We start from the raw sequence: 21,372 nt of genomic DNA on the forward strand, positions 1-21,372 counted from the left end.
AATTAATTCTAAAAAAGTTCTTAAAAATCTCCAAATGCTTTCTAAATCCCTAGAGATCTCAGAGTAAAAAATTATAATTGTGAAATTACTTATTTGTTTTTATTGAATGACAACATGCATAGCATATAATTGCAATCTATATTTGAGCTATTCACAATATGCACAGAAGCCAATAACAACTCACACTCAACTGAATGACAATATGCACAATATATAGTCATAACTTATACAGCAGCTAATCACAACATTTTCAATCAATGAGTGTAAGTAGATAGTTTTCCTGGGACTTAGGAAGCATTTGAGGATTTTCAAAAACTTTTTCAGAATTAATTTTTTGTGAGACGTGTGTAATTTTCTTTTTTTTGAATTTTATTTTTAATTATTTATTCTCTCTCCTTTCCTCATTTATTGTAAGGATATGTTTAAAACAAAAACATTTTTAACTTATTTATTGTTTTTTACTAATTTTAACTAATTATTTATTACCTACAAATTAGTTATTTAAAACTTATAATAAGCATCAAATTAATTATTTAAAACTTATAATAAGCCTCAAAAAGAGTATAGGATAGACATTATGATCTCTTGTGTTCATTCGATATTGTAAATTGAATTGTTCACTTTCGGTAATCATTTTTCATACAAGAATATTTTTCTTTCGGAAAAAATGTCCTCAAGTAAATTCAAATACCATGAATAACAATCGGCATGTTAAACGATAGGGGAAGAACACTTTTTCTGCCAAAACATAGGAAAGAGGATATGATAATTTAAACAATCAGGGAAAAATGATGAGGCTAATTCTAATCCATCTCTAATTTATTTCATCAGACTTTTGAGTGACTGTACGACAATAGGACGCGAAACACATAAACAGAAAATGAAGAGGGATTAAACCCCAAAAAATTGCGGAGATCTTGAAGAATAACCAATATCAACATGATATAAACTTTAGAGTAGCTTCAATTTCAATTTTTTCCCCATAAAACTAACCAAAACTCCAACTTTATCTCGTAGAATCAAACCCTCTTGAAAGAAAAGGATCAAAACACCCTAATAGACGCAATTTCCCCCGCACCTTGCAGACAAAATAGCCCCTATCCTAGCCCCCTAGCCAACCGAACCTATAACATTTAACCAAAAAAGGAAGCCAAAAAATATCCCGTTAAGCAGGCAGGATCAAGGCACCTGTAACTTATTGCAATATTTGCAAAATGCAGGGTTCTAATCGAAACCCATCCTCCTCTTTGCCCAATCATCAGCCTTCTTTCAAAACAAAAGGAACACAAGTTTCCATCCGCCACCAAAAATGTAAACTTGAATATATCCAAGATTAAACATTAAATCAAGCTTGCGATCCGGACTCAGAAGTGTTCAATTCAGCAGAAGCTCCACGCAAGTTGGTTGCATAAGAATCCAACAACTTGGACAGATTTGGCTGAATGCCTCTCAGCTTGAATGTGGCAGGCCCCAATTTCATGCACTGGAAAATAGTAGTCAACAAAGAATAAGCAAAGCAGTCCAGATTGATTGTCACTAAAAAAATTCTACAATGTAATCTTGGACAAAATAAATAGACAACCAAAACATTGATCATGTTGTAAATTTTGGATGAAAACCAAACTATGATTTCAAAAATGATTTTATGACACAAAAAGTAAGTATGTGAGAGGAATTTTGACTTGACTCGCGTGAAAGCACTTTTAAAAAGTGACTTTTGCATCAATCAAACACCCCCCAAAGTATGTAATTTTGGTTCAATTCTAAAGTCAGTCCCACAATTTTCCAAAAGCATAATAAAAGCTCAACTACTCCTATTTATGATGATTTTGATAAGGTGAAAATTAATGTAGGGCATGAGATGCTCACCTCCTGATAGAAGGCATTTATCTCCTCTTCTGTGAGGCCCTCATCCTCACCAGAATTCTCCTCCCAACCAAGAGAACGTAGAAAAGCAGCCTCTTCCTCATCAGGATATATCGTCGAACTGGAAATTGTATCATTCTTTTCACTATCGGGAAGGCTCTGAGCATCTTCACAGGCATCACCATTATTGACATCAGCAGCATTTCCACTAGCTTCAGGGTTAGCAGGAGGACTAACTACTTCCCTAGTTATTGCATCAGATTTTTCCATGACGGGAGAAGTAACCAAGGCGTCAGAATCAGGAAGAACTGATGAAGAGTTCATTAGTGTTTTCTTCTTAATAAGATTGAAGAAATCATTCCTGCTCTGCACTTGAGACAATGAAGGTTTCTTTTCCACAGTAGAACCTGATTTTGGGTCCACTGAAGCTGGCTTTCGCTCTGTTGGAGATTTTACATTGTTGGGGTTCCTTGCCAGTCCAGAAGCAACTGCTGAAGTAACAGCAAGTTGATTTCCAGGCTTGCTGTTAGAATAATTTGCTTGGTTTGAAACATCCTTGGAGGTAGGGGAACCACCATTTTCCCACACCACCGATTTGAGATCAGTAAACTTTCCTGAAGTCTTTGGAGTATCAGATTTAACATTTACACTACGAAGAGATTGATTAGTGATGTGCACTGAGAGATGCTGTGGCCCACTCTTGGCGACTACATTCATTTCAGCATTTCTAGCTGATGTTTTAGGCTTTAATTTCTCAGAAGAATTAAGAACCTGACAAAGAAAACGATCATAAATATCACTGGCAATAAAGGATGTGTAAATAAAATTTTAATAACACGTTCAATTTTACATGAGATCAAATTTCCATCAATTTGAAACTGTGATTTATTTGAAAAACAAAGCACAATCCATATCTAAAAATGTCTCTTATATAATATTAGGAACACCCACAAACAATAAACAGTCGTAATAATTTTTTATGTCTTTATCCCATTCAGAGCAATCCAGAATATGTATTACTCTAGCTAGAACACTAATCAGCATGTGGTTATGCTAGCGATGCAGCAGCCAGAGCAAGTATTCAAATACAACCAATTATCACTCATCACTTGTCAGAGATGGTGAGAATGGGAGTTATGGCACAAGAGTCAAATTGAATGCATGCTTAATAAGAAGCATGCAATAAACTTCTAAGAGAAGAGAAGCCAAATTCAATCAGTCAGGCATCAGGTATTAATTAGCACCAAATATAGATGTGATAGTACTTCTAGTGGAAGTAATGGTCTGCCCAGCCTCTTAACGAAGTCCCAGTAAACTAGCACAACAACAACTTCATCCTACTAAGGAGGATCAGCTACATGTAGAGCATAATTTCATTAGGCTCTATTTGTAAGCAACACTTCCGACACCAGTAAATAAGCACAAGATGGTGATAATAGCATAATGCCCACCATCTGGGAAAAAAAAAATCAAATTTTATTTCATTTAGCGCTTCACTTGGCACTGGCAAGTCATCAAGATCATGATTTATTACAATTAAAAGCAGCCTAAGTCTCGATACCCTGACACGTAATAAAGAAAGATAGAAGCATGAAGCAGGAGGGATAGAACTAATCCTGATTGTTAATCACAACAACAAAAAACATCTGATAATGCTTGTGAGTGAGTAATACTCTGCCGCTTCAGCAAAATTCTAAAAAGCGGGGAACGATTAAATGCTATACTTGGTAGAAGCAAAAAGAATAGGACTTGATGAAAAATATTTTATTTATTCCATGGTAGAAATCATGTGAAGCCCTTCATTCAAGAGAGATCAGAAGAAAGAATAATAAATAAATAACTAATAAACAACTTGTAATTCCCATAATTACCACAGTTGTCCTTGACAATATAAGAACTAATTAAACTCAAGCAGCGAAGTTTTCAACTAAAGTGAGAATAACCTGTCATGCATGATTCTTGTACATGGAAGGTTAAGACTTAAGAATAAACATTGGTAATGTACAAGCCGAATAAGCCCAAAGTAATGAGAAAAAATAATGAAGTAAACGCTATCACTGAACATCAGGTAGCGACAACATTAAAATTACACAACCAGTACCGAATAAGAGTGGGAACACATTAGCTCGTAACAAAGCACTACTTCACAACGACCTTTTCATGAAGCGAGAATACCAACAAGGAAAACTAATTCTAAATCCTGGGGTACCTCTCTCTCTCTCTCTCCAGCAAAAATAAATAAATAAATAATAAAAATTTGCAAATTAGAAGTACCACAACAATGCATAAAATTTATAGGAAAGACCTATATGAACAAATAAAAAAATGCAGGGATGTAACCATGATAACAAGAACTCAAATTCTCAGGGAAAAATGAAACAGAATAAAAACCAGAAATATTTGAGAAAAATTTTTGCATACCGAAGCTTTAGGCAATGAAGGTGTCATTGGAATTAGCTGTCTTGACTGTTTGATAGCCAGCTCCTCAAGCCTTTGGGCTTTCACTGACACCTATAATTGAGCAAGGCCTCATTAAATTTCACAGCTAGAAATAAACCATAATAGAGGAAGCAAAAGACAGTAGCGCAGGTAGTTGTCTCAACTACCTGGGGTGCAGTACGAGCACGAGATGGAGTCTGTGCCAATGCTTCAGCCATATTAAGACCAGCTGTTGCACTAGGAGCAGCAGACACAGAATTTGAAGTACCAGATTGTTGTGCTGTTAGAGATCCAATGCTACTGCTTCCAATTATTGTAGGTACTTCAGCTAGTGCAGACGTCCACCCCTCTCCGCCAATCAAAGCTGAACTACCAACAGGCAGACCTTGGCTAGTAGTACTAGTAGTGCCCAAAGTAGGAGATGAAACCCTCCCTATTTCAGCGACTCCCTGGACTCCCTGCTTCTCTTCCGTTCCAAGGGATGGAAAATCCTTATCAAACACAGCTTTCTGAATGCTACTACCAATAGCACCCCCAGAAAGTATGCCATTGCCATGGTTCTGGTTGCCATTGCCACTGGATTTTGCATCCACTGCAACTCTCCGGGGCACAAGCTCACTTTGTTTCCTGGAAACCATTGAATGAGAATGCCGCAATGTATCCCTCTCAATCCTCCCAGTAAAGATGTTGGCCAATGGATCAGAAGAGTCACGATCCCAGAGGTCCCCAAAACTTGACCTCTCTTTCTCTCTATCTCGATCCTTGTCATGGTGATTCCTAGTAAAACTACTATAGGCATGCTTCGCAGAACCATTGATGGAACCCCTCCGAGTATTTGATGATGATGTGCGTTCGAAAAACAAAGAGCGAGGGCTATCAAAATCACCGTTGCTCTTAGATGATCTATTTCTAGGCTGATGGGCGCCAGAAGGAACATCTACACAACAATGATGATATGGTTACATTACTATCATAATTATTTTAGTACAAAGCAGCACCAATATAGATAACTCATAATGAATCCCTAAAATCTGTATTTCTCTAAATCTGAAGGCAATAAAAATCAACGAAACGCTAACCTAAAGTTAAAATATATGTTAATAATTCTTACTATTATTTTTCCAAAAAAAAAAACCTGTGTTTGTAGACGCAGAAGCAAAATGGTGGGCTGAACTGCCAGCCGCAGCAACACTTCCAGCACTTCTCAACCATTCTGGAACTAACGCAGGTTCACTTCTTTCCATACCGAACACTGAACATGATCAGAATTATCACAAAAAAGCTTGTGCGCTATCTTCACCACCTCCAACCTTGTACGGAACTATTATGCTTCTGCACTAAACTGCAGGTCCCAACTATAAAACTTCACCTCCTATATGCCAATCGAGGATAACCTGCCTGATCCCAGATGTTTCAAGAAAAAGAGATATACCAGCAAGACTTTATCCACCAGTAGCTGATAAAAAGCCGCAGATATCAACCGAACCCGAATGACACGAGAAGATTTGTTTGCCTTCAATGCAAAAAATAATAATAATAATAACAACAACAACTTTAACGCCACTTTCCTTCCCACCCAAACAACCGGTTACTCCTCCAAATTATGACAGATTGAAGCCTATAACTTCTTAGGGGAATTTATTGAGTCCCTCAAAAACCCATAATGAGATATACCATCGTCTATTCCTCAGTCAAACAGATCATGTCTTGTCAAGGTTGTAAAAACACGAGAATTCTCTGCCTTGAAATTCAAGCCAATGTTGTGAAGAACTTCTCTACGCCTCCATCTTCAGAGAAAGATGGATTTACAGACGACAGCAAGACGTTCAAAAGGACCTCATCTCGTGAGGGAAACACAACAGGACAACGATGGTCACCATGAAAAAAGTATAAAATTGCCAACGCCTCAAGAGCATCAAACTGCTCAACCCTAAAAAGAAAAATCCCCAGAAGCTATATTAAGGGTCAAACACAGATAGAATAAACCCCAGAGATATGAACGTGGCAATAATGCAAAACTTCCAAGACCAGGGAACTAGGGTTACAGGTCAGAGAAGGATAAAATAGGGATAAATTAGGAAATAAAAAAAGAGCAGAGAGTATTATATATGAGACAGAAACTAACCCTAGACGCAGTGATTGAAGATGATACGGAAAGGCAACCGTCTAAATGAGCGCATAGAAGAATGCGGTTTGAGATAGAAAGGGAGAGCTCGGGAGTGGGCAGAAGGAATAGAGCGAAAATCTAAAATGGGGTTGGAAAGTAGGAACAGCCGAATAGGGTTTTGTTATGCAGGCAGTGGTGCTGCGATGCAAGGGAGGCGATAGAGAAAGCGAATGCGAGAGACGCTAATTTCTGTTAGTTTCCTTTTCGGATACTGAGAATGAGAAGAAAGCGTATGAAGAAGAACCTCTTCTAATAAATCAGCTTTGTTTCTATTTATTTTTTTATTTATTTATTATCATTCAATCTCTGGGCCTCGCAAAATCCCCATAAATCGAGTCTAATCGAGCCTTCTTGGCTGCCGCCTCGACCATATTTCGAACCTTTTTTTTTTTAATGTCATTTTAAAGTTCGTGTGCTTGCTTTTTTTTTTTTTTGGATATAAACCATCCGGTATCCAACCGCGCTTTTTCTGGGCCCCAGCCTCTTTGGGCCAGTTGTACCCGAGCGATCGACTAGTCCGGATTCGGGCCGGGCGACAAGTAAAGCCCTCCCCGGTACCCTAACTAATAGTGTATTTAGATGAGGGATAATTAATCCACAGCTCCTTGTAATTTTAACTAATTTTGAATCAGGTTTTTATAGTTTTTTTTCTTTTTATTAGATCTTTATACTTTTATCTGTTTTTAATTAGGTCTTTGTATTTATTTTTCTTTTTATCAAGTCCTTATAAGTTCATCTTATTTTAAATTAAGTCCTTGAATTTTTTATTCTTTATTTTATAAATTCTAATAGTACTATTATATAAACATAAAATAGTATATATTATTTAATATTAGTTTATAAACAATAATATTCTAAAGATATTGAATTATTATAATGATTTTAATTTTTTCAGCAAAAAAATTAATTGTTCTAAAAAAATTTCTTGAATTAATTAATTCTATTACTTTTTTATTACATAATTATTAATTTAATTTAATTATTAATATTTTATATTTCAGTATTAATCTATTTAATTAAGCTTATATTTAATTAATAAATAAAAATTAAAACTACATGGACCTGATTAAAAATTTAGTGAAATTATAAGGATTTAATTAAAAGAAAAATAAATACAAGGATCTAATTAAAAAAAGATAAAAGTATAAGGACCTGATAAAAAGAAAAAAAACTATAGGGACTTGATTCAAAATTCGTTGAAATTATAAGGACTTGCGGATTAATTAACCCTTTAGATGAAATCAAACCATGGTTTGAAAAATAGTTTTTGGAGAATAAATTATGGGAAGAATAGATTCTGTGAAGAATAGATTTTGTAAAAAAGTGATTATGAGAAGTGAGAGTGTTTGGATAGTTGTTATCAAAAGTACTTTTTATATATACAAATTACTAAAAAAAACATAAGTTAATATGATAATTATATAAAAGATAAATTTTATGATATATTTTAATTTGAAGGGATAAAATTGTTAATAATATATTTTTTACCAGCATAATTAATAATACATAAGATAATGTAATTAATAAATAATTAATATGTGTATATATGTTTATAAGATATAAGATTAAATATGTTTATAAAAAAATAATCAAGGAATATTAAAGTCATATTATTGTTGAGATCTATTCTGACAGGCACAATCATCTCTCCAATTTGAGTCAGAAGCAGAATAAATTCACTTCTCCTGAAACCATGGTTTTGGATTCCAAAACCATGGTTTTAGATTATTGGCCCAAAATTAATGATGTTTGGGTGACATCTCACCAAAACCATAGTTTTGAGGGTCACCCAAACAGGCCCTAAATTGTCCAAGCCTGGACTGCGGAAGCGGGTGGGATTTATTTTCCCAATAGGCTAGGGGTGTTTGGATGAAACCAAACCATAGTTTGAAGAATAACTTCTGGAGAATAGATTCCAAAGAGAATAGATTTTGTAAAGAATAGATTTTGTGAAAAAGTGATTCTGAGAAGTGAGGGTGTTTGGGTAATTGTTATCAAAAACACTTTTTATATATACAAATTACTAAAAAAATAAGTTAATATGATAATTATATAAAAGATAGATTTTATGATATATTTTAATTTGAAGGAATAAATTATTATAATATATTTTTACCAACATAATTAATAATACATAAGATAATATAATTAATAATTAATTAATACGTGTATATATTTATAAGATATAAGATTAAATATGTTTATAAAAAATTAATTGAGGGATGTTAAAATCATATTATTGTTGATATCTACTTTAACAGGTACAATCATGCTCTCCAATTTGAGCAAGAAACAAAATGAATTTATTTTTTTTCTGAAACATGGTTTTGATCTAAAACCATAGTTTGTCAAATTCTTCTCATGTTTGGCAAGTTTAGAACCAAAACGATGGTTTGAGTTCTAAAACCATGATTTTGAAGGTTGGCCAAACAGGCTGGATAGTTGTGTGGCTGTCCTTTTATAATCCAGAAGTCACCAATGCTTATCCTAAGACTTTTTTGAATATAAAGTTGTGAGCCTAAACCCTCTCAATGGTATATAAAATTGTGAGTTTAAACCATGTCAATAATATGATGAACATGAGTTGTGATTTTGAAAACAATAAAGATAAGATGGATTAATTGTGAATGGCGTTTTTGTGTTTTTTAGTACTCCTCTAATCCTTAATATAGAACCTAATTGTTAAGTTGGTTTTGGTCCTAAATACAAGACCCATTTTTCATAGTTATCAATTTTCTCTAAATTACCCCCTGGATATTCTCTCAACCATAATCAAGTTGAAGAGGAAGAAGGGTATTAAGAAAGATGATTATGGTATTTCAGGAAAAATGTGTCATATTTTTTATAATTAACTAACTTACCTAACTTCCTTAATCTAATCAAATTAATTAAATGAGTCTTATATTAAGAATCGGATGAGTAGTATATCAATATTTTGCTAAGAAAATAGTACATCAGTATTTCTGATCATTCATGAAAAGTCGAACACGCGATCTCATGTTAAAATAAGATTTGAGAAGATATAAGAGTCGCCTGCTAGTGTTTGAATTTTCAATTTCTACCATGTTATCTGGTACAGACTGACTCCAATATCTCATGTTTTACTTTGAGTCCAAAACTCAAATACCTCAAGCCCAACATTTGAAGGACAATGAGTTTGGGGGAAATCAGAGTAAAAATGTTTTGTTAGTGTCGCCAAGATAATGTAAACTGCTCATTTATAATTACGGCATACTTGTATGACCAACCTCAAATGTACACAGTTTCTTATGAGAAGGTTCCTATTAACAATTATTTTGAAATGTAAATAACGAAATGTCCCCCTGAGCTTTTAAAGGGTGGAAAAAATAGTCTGCAAAAAGCACTGCCTAGTTCACAAATACAGTGTGCAGATATTTTCCTCGCGGACCTTCGATTCTCTCTCCCCTCTTAAAAATCTTGGAGTAGATTGGTTGTTTTACGATTAATTCATAATAATGAAAGGCCCTTGATAGTATACGTGTTTCCCAATTGTTTTTATATGGGACAATCAATCAACTATTATCAACCATATTTTTTAAAACTTCTAATACCTAACTTGATTATAAAAGGGTCGGGTATGACTACGCGATCTAAACATATTCAATTAATAAGATATAATGACATATTGATTAAGATTTGAATATATTGAATTAAATGGAAAACGTTATAAATAAATGTAATTTTAAATGAAGGTTCGAATAAAGAAATTAATAATCAATTTTGAATTTAAATAATATCTTAATTAGAATTTGAATATGTTAAATTAAATAGAGAATATCATAATTAACTAGCATATCAATTTGGGGCTTAAGTGGAGAAATAACTAATCAATTTCAAATTTTCAGCTATTTCTCATAAATTTTGCATCTCTAATTGAACTTCCATTAAAATGAATTAAAAAAAAAATACTCTTGCAAGAAATAATTTTTCAGCTATCATAGATAATACAATTTATTAAAATTTTAAATCTAATTAAATATGCTTATCGATGCACTGGGGAAAATTTCTAATTTATCTCAAAACATTAAGGTAGAATTTCACTCAAACCTTAAAATCTATGTTGGAACCTTACGTTCGGAAAACTGCATTTAAATTTCAAGCGGCTTTAATGGCAAAATGTTAATCCATGCATTGCATGCGTGCATCTCAAGTCACTAGTTTGTGTGCTGAGTATCTTTTTAATCATGCAGTCGGACTACTCGACATGATAGATTAATGTCACCCAATAAAATAAATATTTAAAATCCAATACAAGTTAAGTAATTTATTTCACGCGCATTCAAGTCCTCAGACATGTTTTTTATTTTTGGAGAAACATATCATTTTTGTTTTGACCAAAATCAATAATTTATCGTTTTGTTTGTGCGCGGGTAAATAGGACGGTATCTGTTGGCCAAAAAAAAAAAAAACAAGAATAAAAGACTGTATCTCTTTTGATCCACCTGGACAAGAAAAGCTGCACGGGCAAACAGAATCTGTCCACGTGGTGCCGCGTTTTCTATCTTCTTTTGGCGATGGCGTTTACCGGTTGGGTCCTGCCTCCGCTCACTATAACCATTTCACCTCGCATCCCCGTGTCGGCGCTGGTGTTATCTATGGTGAGGGTTTTCCCCTGAGCGCCTTCCACTGGAGCCTTGACAACCACTGTTCTCTTAACAGCGAGGGAAGCGCAAGTTCAGATTTCTTCAATTTTCTCTGAAGAAGAAATCATATGGTCGAACAAGTCTCAAGTTCTTTCTAGATTCTGACCACAATTACTGATCAAAACCCATGTCATGTTTTTAGATGGATTTGGTTCTCTATGCATCACATACCTCGTCTTTTCGGTCACAGAAAGCAGAAGAAGGGCATGGACCCGAATAAAGTCCCAAGAAAAACCCGGCTCGATCGCTGCAACGCCGTCAAGTACCGTGAGTATGATGCTGGGCCGTCTTTGTCGCCTCTAGACAACTCTTGTGGATCCCTTCACGCTCGATCAGCGGAGTTCTGTGATCGAACCAGCTTCCGAATTGCGGGAGTTGAGGGTGAGGTTGATCGCATATGCAGAGATCTGGGGCTTTCAGGCCCTGAAGATTTCTCCATCCCGGAGGCGGCGTGGGAAGCTATGAAAGTTAGATCGTCTTCGGCTACTACACCTAGTTCGAAGATGAATGAGTTAGAACGTCAGATGAACGAGGAGTACAAGACGAGAGTCTGTAATGGGTGACAAGACGAGAGTCCTGTAATGGGTGACTTGGGTAACAAATTCGAAGAAAGGGCGACAGTTAGATGTCTTGCTGAGTCACCTCAAGATGAACCTGCTGAGACTAGTGGGTGCTGCATTGCTGCTGGTGGTGTTTGCGTAACCAGTGTCGGAGTAGGTATTAAAGGAATCCGTCCGCCGATGCTTAAGCCACCGCCTGGGGCGAGGCATCCAGCTATTGATAACACTTGCTCTACTTGGGACATTTTAAGGGATTTAGCTCCGCAAGTTGAGAGACAATCTTTAGGAAATTGCGGGGAGTTGAACTCTTCCGATGATAACGAAGCAATGCGTAGGGAAGGAGAGCAAGGAGAAGTAAATAAAGAGGAACAAGAAATGGTAGTTGAAGGCAAGGCAAGTCCGAAAGGAGAAGAGGATGTCAATGCAACAATGATTGCGGAGTTCGTTGCTCAGTTTTCGGCATCGTGTTCGTTTACTACGTCGAACGGAGATGATTCTTCTAGCACTTTCACGGATCCTCCATCGAATAATATATCTCCCAACGGAAGATTCAAGCGCATAATTACTAACTGGGAAAAGGGTGAGCTCTTGGGACGTGGTTCGTTTGGGTCAGTCTATGAAGGAATTTCTGAGTAAGTTTTCAAAGCCTGTTCACCATCTCATTTTCCAATGTTCTTTATCACACGAGCCGTTTCCTGAGGCTTTTTTTCTCCGGATAAAAAATGACTTTATATTGGTTCTTTATCGTGGTCGTCTGTAACTTTGTCTCCTGTTAATGAAGGTAACGGAGAATACAGTGTAGAGAAAAACTAGCATTTTCTTTAAGCGTCTTCAATCGAACAAGAACATGCGGACAGAATTTTTAACTTCACATGATCGGGTCATCCGGGAAAAAAAACAAAAAAGCAACAGGGAAACAATTTGATAACAAACGCTTTGAGTACATTTAAGTTTTGTCCTTAGACCTGTTTATGGGCCGCAACCATTGTGGATAAATAATATCCATGTTTCTAAATCTCATTATCACGTGTTCGTTATATAAAAAATGGAATAGGTTCGTTGAATGTGACAGGCTATTGTCTTGCTAACTTTCTTTCGACCAATGTTTTACTAGACTACTGTTCTTCTCATTACTTGGACATTGTCTGTTTCGTGGATGCTCTTGTGGGTGCATTTACATCATAATTGCATGCACTTGCGTCATGTCTCATCCATTTGTTGGAAGTTGATAACCGTAGCTTGAAACGTTACAATGGCTTTGCAGTTTAAAATTTCCAGATTCCACATACTGCCAATGGCCCTTTGCCTCCTAGTTTCCCTTCTCATGTGCAGCCTGTTTATTTGAGCTGCAATAATTGTTGATAGTAGTGATAAAATTCGGTTCAGTCTTTCAGAAATGCTATTTAACAAATTGTTATATTGCAGATCATGATTCTTGCATATAAGCATCATTACAGAAATCTTGTTTTTCCCTCTACTAAGGCTTTCCATTTTCTTACTTGAGTTGGGAAAACAAATGAATTTAAAACAGTAAATGTGAATTCTTGGAAATTTAAAAAAAAAAAAAAAAAAGGTGAGTGAGCTATTTTGCGTGGGCCTGGATCTTTAACTGCCATGGCAGATTTTGTTGAAATTGTTGTCGCCTTAGATGCAATTTTTTAGTTGCATCCTCATTCCTAGGTGACGTGTAACTTGGCTATAGTCATCAATATTTTTTTTAACCCAAATTGCATCTGTTTAGAGACTTTATTAATTATTTAATATCTATATGACAACAAAAACAAGAAGCCTTCTCCCACTAGTTGGGGTCAATTATATGGATTGCGTGGCACAATTGTGTTCTATCAATAACCAAATTTTTGAATAAATTGTTAACCAAAAGGTCCGGCTTAATCACATAAACTAAATATTAATTACATATACCTTAGGATTAGACAACAAAGGCGTAATTTACATCTGCCCCTAGAGCATCCATCTTTTGTATTTGTTTCCATATAAAGCTTAAGAGCAAAGCTACAAATAAATAAAGTTTTACTGTGTCTGCATGTGGTCTGTCTGTGTGCCTTTAATTTAGTTGTCAATTTCATTTCACTTTTAAGCTGACTGCAAATTCTTTTGGGTACCTTTTGATTATGTTTGTAGAGATGGATTCTTTTTTGCTGTAAAGGAAGTTTCACTGCTTGATCAGGATGCCCAGGGAAGGCAAAGTGTCTATTGCCTGGAGCAGGTTAGAGAAGATCAATTTTCTTTTTTTAGTTGCTTGATAGTTTTTTTTAATAAATGAATTCTTCTTTTTTGAAGTAGATAAATTTTCTGACCTGAGTATTATGCTTTCTTGTTATGCAAATTCAAATTCCTTTCTCTCATTTGCTTTCATTTCCTCCCTCTTCTCTCTCTCTCTCTCTCTCAGGAAATTGCCCTTTTGAGTCAGTTTGAACATGAGAATATAGTTCAATACTATGGCACAGAAATGGTAATTTCTTCCTTTTCTGCTCTTCCTTTCTCTTTTATGTTACACTATTTGATATTATTCTTTCTGCTTACCATTGTTGTATTGCCTTTATATTCAGCTACGCATCATTTCATCAATTAAAGTTGCATGTAAAATAAAAGGTCTTCAAATGTAGCAAAGTCAAACCAAGCATCATATAAATTTTGCTAAATACAGCTGAACACTCAAATTGTGTCATACACTAAGATTTAGATTTGAAAAATATAGATCCCTTTCAGCCACTGAAGCACAACTCACTGTAATCTGAGCTTTTGAGGTATTACAGTATTATCATTTTGTTATGCTATCTTGTGGCGATAACATTAGTTTCCAGTTGAGATTTGTTTGTTGCATTGCCAAGTGGATGGTCCCTTCATTTTCAATTGTGCTGCTGCATTGATCACGCTGGCCGGTCTTAGATTTTATCCCACTATAAATGAGGGGCTAAATGATTTACAATTCTCTCAATAGATGATTTGGGGCATTTTAAAGCATGTGAAATGATAATGATCTTATCAGTTAGCTTTATTAGTTCTTCTGTGTCTATCAAATTTGCTGTTTTCAGATTTCCCCCAGTTATAAAGTGTTAACTAAAGGGTTTTTTTTCCCTGCACCTGTCATCCTGTCTATGATTTGTAATTCTGTCCTATATAACTTCTTGTGGGGAACTGTGGTTGGTACTTTATATTCAGCTTCTTGCGTATTGCAGGATCAATCAAAGCTCTATATTTTTCTTGAGCTTGTGACTAAAGGTTCCCTCGCAAATCTTTATCGGCAGTACAATCTTCGAGATTCCCAAGTATCTGCCTACACAAGACAGATTCTGCATGGTTTAAAGTATCTTCATGATCGAAATGTGATTCACAGGTATTTAAACTGCTGTTTCTTTTGGAGCATTGATGGGGCCTTCCAAAATGTATGATTTATTTAACTACGAAGAAGCTGTAATTCCTATACCAAAATACAGAAACAAATATGAATTGTCAGATTCAAGTTAAAAGAGAATGTAGACAAAAAAAAGAAAGAAGGAAAGAAAACTAATATGTGTATGTATATCAGATGTGTGAAATTTTGAGACGCAACTATTGGGTTTAGCTTAAACCAATGAATATGCGTAACCTTGTCTTATGATATTTTATATAGGGCATGCAAAGACGTGATTTGTTTATTAAGAATTATGTATAAGTATAGATGTTTTAGTTAGTCATGAGGTAATATGAGAACAATTCGTACGATTAATTATTAGAAAATTGGTTCTTAATAGAGTTTGATATTACATTTATGGTATCAACTTTTGGGAGGCCAGAGATTCTCATCCAAAGGCCAAATCTCCCTTGCCTTACTCTTCACAGACCCCTCACAGATTCTAACAAACTTTGTCCACCTGTCTGCTCAAACCCTACCTACTAGGTACGCATAATTAGATGATTTTCTTTCTTGGATCTTCTAGAATAAGTTCTGACTTCTGACTTCCTCTAATGTGTTCTCCGTTCATGCTGAAATCCCTTATTTTCTACTTCCTTTCTTGTGTTAGAGGCTTTCAATACCATAGATCCAAGAATTTTGGTTCCATAAAATTACACAACTTTGAAATGAATAGAGTATGCTCTTATCTCATCATTTTTCCTGCATATCTGTATTATTGATGTAATATTCATGCTGTCTTTGTAAAACTAATTACTAATTTTTCTTTTGGATGTTTCAGGCAACCAAACTGAATGATATTAAGTCGTGCAGGGGCACAGCATTCTGGATGGCACCTGAGGTCTGCTTTAATTCTTCTCTTCAGAACAGAATTATTGGAATAATATTGGTCCGACTTTATTAATAAAGTGCCCATGATTCTTATTTCAAATTGATTTCTTAAACAGTCATCTCATCCATATTCAGGATCTTGTACATTGTTCTAGGTTGAACGATTTTATGATCGTCGTACAACTATTAAAGTTTTATGCATTTATCATATTACTGGTCTAATGTTTAGCTTGCTTACCTGTGAAGTTGTTGTCAGTCTCATCTATTATGGTTTTTGGACATTATATTTATATGGAAAGCATATCTGGTGTAAAACAGAGGGAGGAAAGGGAAGAGAGAGAAGGGAGAAGGGAGAAGGGAGAAGGGAGAGAGGGAGAAAGAAGAAATTGTGGGAGAGACTGAGAGCTAAATAGGACAACATTTTATTCAATTCATCCAAAAAGTTTGACAAATGGAAAATCCTAGTTGCATCTGTAGAGTTCTTACTTTAACCCCAATTAAACTATATAGGACAATGTTTTATTCAAATTAAAATAACCTAAATCCTAGATGTATAAAATCATCCAAATTAATCTAAATTCTAATCCACATAAAATCTAAGAGAATTCTAAATAAACAAGAAAGCCTAAATCTTAAAATGAAATAAAATAATCTAATTAATCCTCTATACCATTAGTATCATGGGTATGAATTAATAAACTGCATACAAGTACTGGAATGCTTCATAATTTTTCTTGGGCTTTTCAATTGATTAGAAAGGATGAATCCAAGAAACTCCATAATGTTGCATGGGCATGAATTTGTTATTTAATACAATAAAGAAGAGAGGAGAGAGAATATTTTGGAAGTCCTTGATAAAAGGAAGGATTTTATTACATCTATTTAGACTAGCATTAGGGGGGTTTATCTTTTGGTAGAATTGATGTGGGGCTTCTATAATGTACCTCAATAAATTGAAGAATCATATATACAGCACATCTTAAAAAAGTGTAATTTTTTTTTAATTAGTTGAGGTTTTCTGTTCCTTGAGTAGCTTAATAAGTTTGCCAAAGGGAACTGAATAACTTGATGACATGATCTGCTTGTCAACCTTTACTATGCATTCCATTTTGCCCTCTTCACCTAAATCTAGTTTATTCACCTTAAGATTTAATCAATGGTATAAAATAATGAAACTTATGTAGTAATGCTGCATTCTTAATGGCTACATTGGTGCTGCGTCTTTTGAAACGAGAATTCAGAGTTTTCGTGAATCAAAAGAAACATTCCATTTCATACGAAACTGTAATCCTTGAACATGGCAGATGTTCCTCCTATTGGGGCGTTAGGTTTTATTTTTTATTTTTTTTCAAAGGCATAGCTTTTAATTTCTTAGGCTGCAATATGCAGGTTGTGAAAGGAAAGAATCAAGGTTATGGACTTTCAGCTGATATATGGAGTCTGGGGTGCACTGTACTGGAGATGTTAACGGGTCAAATTCCATACTCTCACTTGGAATGTGTATGTCATTTATTGCCACTTTCATTTCCACTACTATTAGCGGCTCATCCCAAGAATGTTTATAGTGTTCCTGACCTTTCGTCATGTACTCATGCTTCTTGCTTATGTTCCTGTGGCCTCAAATCCTGTTCAGATTCTTCAATTTCAATAAAGATCCTAATTAAATCTCAACTGACTATTGTTTATGTTTTCCTTTGCCAAAGCTCACTTCTTCAATTTAGCCCATAAAAGGAAGTTCACTTCTGCAATTCAATGTCAATTTGGAAATGTTACTCATATTTATTATATAAGTTAGCTTTGGTATTTTATTTATATCTGTAGCTCCGCCTTCACTTTCACGTTTGGTAGAAAGCAGGTTCATTAATGGTTTTGTGGTGCATAATTCTGAGTCCAGAGATTCCTTTTATTCAATGTACACATTTGCATTCATACTGAGGTTCCTACATACTACCTTTGGTCTTTAATATAAAAAGCTAGTTGACTAATTTGAAGAAATTAAAGAAATTAGTTAAGTTAGTTATTTATAATAAATAGTTGTTGTCTTTTTTAAAATATCCTTACTAATCAAATGTATTAGCTAGAACTACCATTACTATAAGGACTACCTTGAGGAAAAGTAGATAAATACGAGAGACAAAGTGAATTGAAGTCTTATATTTAGAACCAAATTAAATGTCAAGCTAATTCTTATATTAAGGACCGGTAGTATATTGTGAAGTCTTCCCTTAGCAACTCTTAACTATTCCAGCTCCCTACGATAACTGATTCTGAAATCTCTGTTACTGACTATTTTATTTATATCGTAGCATATGGTTACATCAATAAATAAATACTTATCTCTTATTTTATTAGCAAATGGGATATTGCCCTGGTTTTAAGCTCATGAATCTTTTCTTCTGAGAGCAGATGCAGGCTTTGTATAGAATTGGAAAGGGTGAGCGGCCGCTTGTTCCTGACTCTCTTTCAAGAGATGCGCGAGATTTTATCCTGCAGTGCCTTCAAGTCAATCCTAATGATCGTCCCACTGCTGCTCAGCTTTTAAACCATCAATTTGTCCAAAGGCCACTTTCCACATTCTCTGGCTCTGCATCTCCTTATATACCTGCCAGAAGGGGTTGAATTTAGCTGGTCGTCTCAAAGTATGAAACATTTGGGTAATAACTATTCCATACTAGCTGATTTCATTGCTCAGTTTCTTACACGTAGCACCTGTATTTGCCTTAAGAATGCCATGACTGATTGAGTTTTTCCGGCGAGAAAATATAGCTGGCATGCCTGAAAGGTGAATTCTGGGCGTCATTATATGTGTGTCGTGCAGAAGTCTTGAGTAGGGTCGAAGTCTATTGTCATTCTTATTTGGTAGGGAGTTAAAAAGGTAGGTAAATGAAAGAAATGGAGGCCATGTTTAGCAGGACGGATTTTTTTTTCCCCTCTCCCCTCAAAGGAAATGGAAGACTCTAATGGAACTGTGATTTTTTGGGCTAAATATGTGTTGGGTAAATGGGAAGAAATTATTTGTATTTGTTTATTTATTCTGCATTGGAAGTTTGGTATGAAATAATCACTAATAGAAAAATTGGGAGTCAAAGTGACCAAATGACATGAATATCGTTAATGAAAATACCCAAGCTGAGCTTCCAGAATCACGAGCACTATTTCAATATACAATAGAAGACTAATATTATTTAGAGGACAATACTTATACCAAATTCCTTATATCCATTATGCCAGGTTTTTCAATTACACATGACCATATGTTTTATTCTTGAAGTATTAACATTTAATAGTATTTAATTATAAATCTACATGAAACAAAAAAGGCCACATGTTCATACATGATTGAAGAATTTGACATAATGAATATAAAGAACTTGATCTAAGTTTTTTCCTTATGTAAATATTTATATAAAATGACATTCATTTTACAGAACTTGAAATATTTTATACCAAGTAGGGGCAAAATAGTCGGAGTATTTTATACGAGGGCAAAATTGATGGCGTATTTTTTGTTTCATGGTAGGAAGGAACTTTCCTTGACATAAGTGAAGGAGGCCTACTACTTTTGTATGAGTTAAGGATGAATTCCCTGATGACTTAAATAATGGGTAACAAACATCAAGATGAGGAATCTCTATCTCGCTTTCTTGAAATCATTTTCAGCCATATTAAACATGACCAGAGTCTTTCTACTAAACCCATCCGTGGTGCAATTCTTAACTGGCTACTTGCCGTTGTATTTCCCCTTGTGCGTATTTTTGTACAAAGAATTGCTTATATATCTTCCACTGGCTTATCATATTTTGTTTCCTAATAATGACAGCTCTGTTCGCCAATTTTCAAATTGCTGGAGTTAGTCTCGGATCCACCATCCCTGCAAATCTCCAATTGCTGCTTGTGCTGTGCATTTTAGGTTTTTCCTTCTCAACAATTATCTTGGATCTAAGAAACGATCCGGGCCTCCCCAAAACCAACTAAACAAGTTGGTTCTGATATCTTTTTCACTGAGGAGGATCGAGCAGCTTTCTGAACCACTTGAATTAAACTTTTGGTTGCTTGTTTGAGGGATGCTCTGTTTGTATTTAATTATTCAATGATGGTTGTAGCTAGGCAGTGAATCAACTTCGAGCTGTAAAAAGTTGTGCCTGAATTGGTTAGTGGTGAGAGATTTGTGTATGTTTAGCCCGAGCGATTAGTGTATGGGTAGTGTATTTTTTTGTACATATTACCTTCATTGGCATGCGTCGTGAGTCTGAATTTACATCTCTTCAAAGTTATTATTTGTCAATCTTATTCATATCTTGTAATGAATTGTCAGGTAAAGTAAATTAGTTATGATTTATAGACAGTTGAGACTTCTATAAAGTTTATAGTCTTTCGATCTAAATACAAGAGTTAGGTATTGGTTTTGGTTTTAAATGTGAACTGAAAATATAAATATCAATTTATCTCATTGGGAAAGTTAATTTGGAGGTCCCTATAGTTTGCATCAGTTTTGAATTAGGTCCTTAAACTTTTTTTTTCTTTTTATTAGAGCCTTTGACTTTTTACTATTAATACCAATACTCCTTATCGTTAAATGTGAACAAATACTGTTAAAAATTACATCTCCTTTCCCGCCACATTCTCTTGACCTCACCATCCCTCCTCACCTTTTCACCCAAGTCCTGCCTCCTAAGAAGGAAGAAGGCTCATGACTCTGACGATGTCTATCCAATCACAAGCTCATTCATCATACTTTGTTCCCTGTGCTTCTCTAGAGCCATCTCTCTATTGTCTTCTCCACTCCTTTTGTTTCTCGCTCCTTCAATCACTCCCTTTGATTTTGTTCTATTTTTTTTTTCCAGGTACTATTATCACTCCTCTATCTTATTACTAATTGAAGACTGATTCTGTTTTTCTGAGAGTTTTTCTTGATTCAAGAGTTAAATAGAATGCTCCTTTTGTTTTTGAAAATCCTGTGAACTTTTTCCCTTCAATGCAATTTTAATTGGAAGATGCATTCAATTTTTTTTTTTAGTAGATCATTCGATTTATTTGCTCCACCAAGAAGTTCGTCCCATATATGCTGAGCCTTATGGATCAATTGATTAACAATCTATTTCTTACGAAATGTTGCGGCATTGGAGAAATTTCAAGGAGAGGATGGGATGTGAAGGATGATAAGAAAGGAAGATTGGTGCGGAAGAAGATGATGTAACAAAAATATAACAGTGTCTATTTTCACTTAACAGTGAGAACTAATGGTTTTAACAGTATAAAGTTAAAGGATCTAGTAAAAAGAAACAAAAAAAGGCTCAAGGGCTTGATTCAAAACTGATATAAACTATAGGAGCCTCCAAATTAGTTTTTCCTATCCTGTTTAACAATTTATTACCCTTTACATATCAAAATAGGGTTAGAATGTAAATTTTTCCACGACTGTAAAATTTA

General features: G+C 34.9%; 1 protein-coding gene and 1 pseudogene across 2 annotated transcripts; one reads left to right on the forward strand and one right to left on the reverse strand.

The window, feature by feature from the left end:
• Positions 1–917: 917 nt before the first annotated feature.
• LOC114716601 (uncharacterized) lies at positions 918–16,897 on the reverse strand. Of its 2 annotated transcripts, none has more exons than XM_028901630.1 (6): positions 16,887–16,897; positions 5,441–5,954; positions 4,473–5,242; positions 4,288–4,377; positions 1,870–2,637; positions 918–1,483 (listed from the first exon to the last, which is right to left on the reverse strand). In XM_028901630.1, exons 2-6 carry the CDS (start codon positions 5,547–5,549, stop codon positions 1,346–1,348), a joined length of 1,875 nt encoding a protein of 624 aa, XP_028757463.1. In that variant the 5' UTR covers positions 5,550–5,954; positions 16,887–16,897; the 3' UTR covers positions 918–1,345. The 2 variants fall into 2 exon arrangements, with proteins under 2 accessions (XP_028757463.1, XP_028757462.1); XM_028901629.1 differs by lacking the exon at positions 16,887–16,897 and adding an exon at positions 6,431–6,694 and having other exon boundaries at positions 5,441–6,235.
• On the forward strand, positions 11,066–20,294 carry LOC114716604 (mitogen-activated protein kinase kinase kinase 1-like; annotated as a pseudogene).
• The last annotated feature ends 1,078 nt before the right edge of the window (positions 20,295–21,372 follow it).

This window comes from Neltuma alba, unplaced genomic scaffold (genome assembly GCF_004799145.2).
Source record: "Neltuma alba isolate B1F8T4 unplaced genomic scaffold, ASM479914v2 tig00011681_pilon, whole genome shotgun sequence".
Classification (NCBI taxonomy): Eukaryota; Viridiplantae; Streptophyta; class Magnoliopsida; order Fabales; family Fabaceae; genus Neltuma; species Neltuma alba.

Bases quoted from the DNA above. Each gene is read 5' to 3' on its own strand.
- LOC114716601 (XM_028901630.1), bottom strand. From the start codon at position 5,549: ATGGAAAGAAGTGAACCTGCGTTAGTTCCAGAATGGTTGAGAAGTGCT. The intron at 5,243-5,440 runs GTTTTTTTTTTT...ATTGTTGTGTAG, and splicing joins TTCTGCGTCTACAAACACAG to ATGTTCCTTCTGGCGCCCAT. The intron at 1,484-1,869 runs GTGAGCATCTCA...ACTATTTTCCAG, and splicing joins TAAATGCCTTCTATCAGGAG to TGCATGAAATTGGGGCCTGC.